We start from the raw sequence: 2500 nt of genomic DNA on the forward strand, positions 1-2500 counted from the left end.
CTAAATATGTTATGCTGAAATTCAGGCTTAAGGCCTTTCCAAACGGTAAATGATTCTCGGGAAAACATGCTTAAACATATTTTATGGTAAAACATGTTCAGAGTGCCCAAATGGCATAAAAACTCCTAAAAGATATTTTATGAAATCCAAAAAAGCAAAGAATTGTGGTCCACCAGATTACGTGCCGTGATACGACACTGTTTCCATAGATATAACAAATTAATAGACACAAACGTGCAAAAAATCGGTCACCAAATACGAGAACAAAAGAAATGTTTTACGATATGACAAAATCCAAATCGTACCCAACACGTTAAAACATGTTCAAACAGCACAAAACAAGTTGTAATAATTTTTTGCCACTCAACAATTTTAAGACATCACTTACAAGTCTCCCGGAAATAAACATATTTTAGATCCTTATTTTTATTCCTCAGATTCTCGAAATCATGTTTTTTGTTTCAAGTTGTATTTTAGTATATCCAAAGAGGTCGATTCTCATATTTTAATAAGTAGATTTCCCTTTTTTCTTATGTTTGTGGTTTTGTGGTGTCTCTATTTGAGGTCCGCTTACGGCAGTTACAGTTTGCTTTTTCTACTGTTGCTGTTTTCCCCTAACTTAGGGTGCGTTTTTGGGAAAATCCACAGCGTCTACAAAACGCAAAATCCGAAAAAGGATTATTTTCCATCTTTAATCGATAGCTAAGAGGGAACGATCGGAAAAACGCCATCCATCGTTCCCAAACTCTGTAATAGCGAAGATGAATAACATTTTATTTCTAGGTGATTGATCCTTTTGTGACAATCGAAGTATTTGGTATCCCAGCTGATGTTGCTCAGGAAAGGACAAGAACAGTCCCTCACAATGGTAAGACTGCTCGCAAACCCCTTCGCTAGTATGTGCCCGGAACAGAAACGGGTCGTGAGACCCAAGTTATTGGACGAGTGCATGGCGCTACCTTCAGTATAGATCACTATCCAGTTGATAATTAAATTAGGTTTGGTAGAGTTTCTCCGAGGGTTATCCGGTGGACAGCGTTATCCATATTATTATTATCCATATTTGATTCCCGTGAAAGGCACGCTCAGTTCTTTTACCCCCCCCCCCCCCCCTCTTTGCATGTGGAACATTCCGTGCTCCCTTCTCTCCCACTCTCATTTTACTCCTCCTTTCCCTCCCCCTCCCTTCGTTTTTCTCTTTCATCCCCCACTCGCCGGTATCAGTCCGCGGCTTTTTCTTTGTGAATCTTTCATTGCATGTCTCCATAATTTCTTCTCATAGGGTTTAACCCCGTATTTGACGAAAGCTTCGAGTTTCACATCAACCTTCCTGACCTCGCTCTGGTGCGGTTTGTAGTTCAAGATGATGACTTCATTGGTGATGGGTTTATCGGTCAATACACCATTCCACTGAATTGTATTCAACCAGGTGGGATTACACCCTATTAGGGAGTAGGAAATTTACGAAACGACTACGACTACGACTACAACTACGACAACGCCACAAAACAGTAATAAAATTCGTTAAAAGAGCATAAATAATCGTGCTGCACGTGCAGCACGCATTTTAGCAAGTATCTTAGCCGTCCTCTGCATAACGACGACGTGAAATCACGAAATCTGAGGTTTTATTTTAACTTTGAAGCCGCTCGTACCAATTTATTTTTAAGATACTTCGCCCACATTGTAGGACGTCAACGAGACTGAATAATCGCGAAAGACCTATGGTAAAGTCAAGTTGTATTTTGAGGTGACGTTTTCGTCGCCTGTTGCCATCGTACATCTTAAATGGCAACGGTAACGCCACGAAACAATTATATCATTGGTTAATCCGTTGACTCTGAGTGATCAGTATGTATATTCTCCTCACAATTTCAATGAAATGTCAGTCTGACAGGTATTGAGAAATGAAATGAAGGTATTGAGAAAAGAAGACGTATTGAGAAATGAAGACCGACTGATTATTATCAGCTTAAGAGGTGTGATGTTGATATAACACCAAATTCTCATGGCTAGACAACAGAGAAATCTAGGGTAGACTTTCATATACCGGACTAAAATGGCGGAGGACAGAAGAACCATTGTTAGTCCGAATTAGGTATTGTTATGTTTGCTTTTTTCTTTTATTTTATGGACATTAATTATTTCGGATTCGGTAAATGAACGACCAGCCAACGTTATGGTACTGGCTAGTTAAGAGAAACACCGTTTAGATCTTGAGAATGAAAGGTTAAAAGGGAAATATACTGTAATTGTGCTGCACGTTCAGCACGCATTTCAGCACACAGTGTTGCTGTACTCTTAGGCTCTGTCCACACGTATCCGGGTCTTTTTGAACCGCAACATTCTCTTTCCGGATTCATCCACACGTAGCGTATTCAAATCGAATTTTGTCGTCCACATGTACCCGAAACGTATCCGGAATCACTCTTGTATTAAGGACTCTTCAAGGAAACAGAGGTAACAGAGTATGCACCATAAGGAGATAATATTGCCCTCG

General features: G+C 39.9%; 1 protein-coding gene across 1 annotated transcript in view; it reads left to right on the plus strand.

Moving 5' to 3' along the window:
* The window catches only part of LOC138005830 (inactive phospholipase C-like protein 1), a 47095-nt gene that overhangs the window by 31154 nt on the left and 13441 nt on the right, over positions 1-2500 (plus strand). The window contains exons 20-21 of the mRNA XM_068852007.1: positions 784-868; positions 1283-1429. Coding sequence (XP_068708108.1) covers positions 784-868; positions 1283-1429 — 232 coding nt within the window. The remainder of the gene's footprint in view (positions 1-783; positions 869-1282; positions 1430-2500) is intronic.

This window comes from Montipora foliosa, chromosome 1 (genome assembly GCF_036669935.1).
Source record: "Montipora foliosa isolate CH-2021 chromosome 1, ASM3666993v2, whole genome shotgun sequence".
In the NCBI taxonomy this organism is placed as follows: Eukaryota; Metazoa; Cnidaria; class Anthozoa; order Scleractinia; family Acroporidae; genus Montipora; species Montipora foliosa.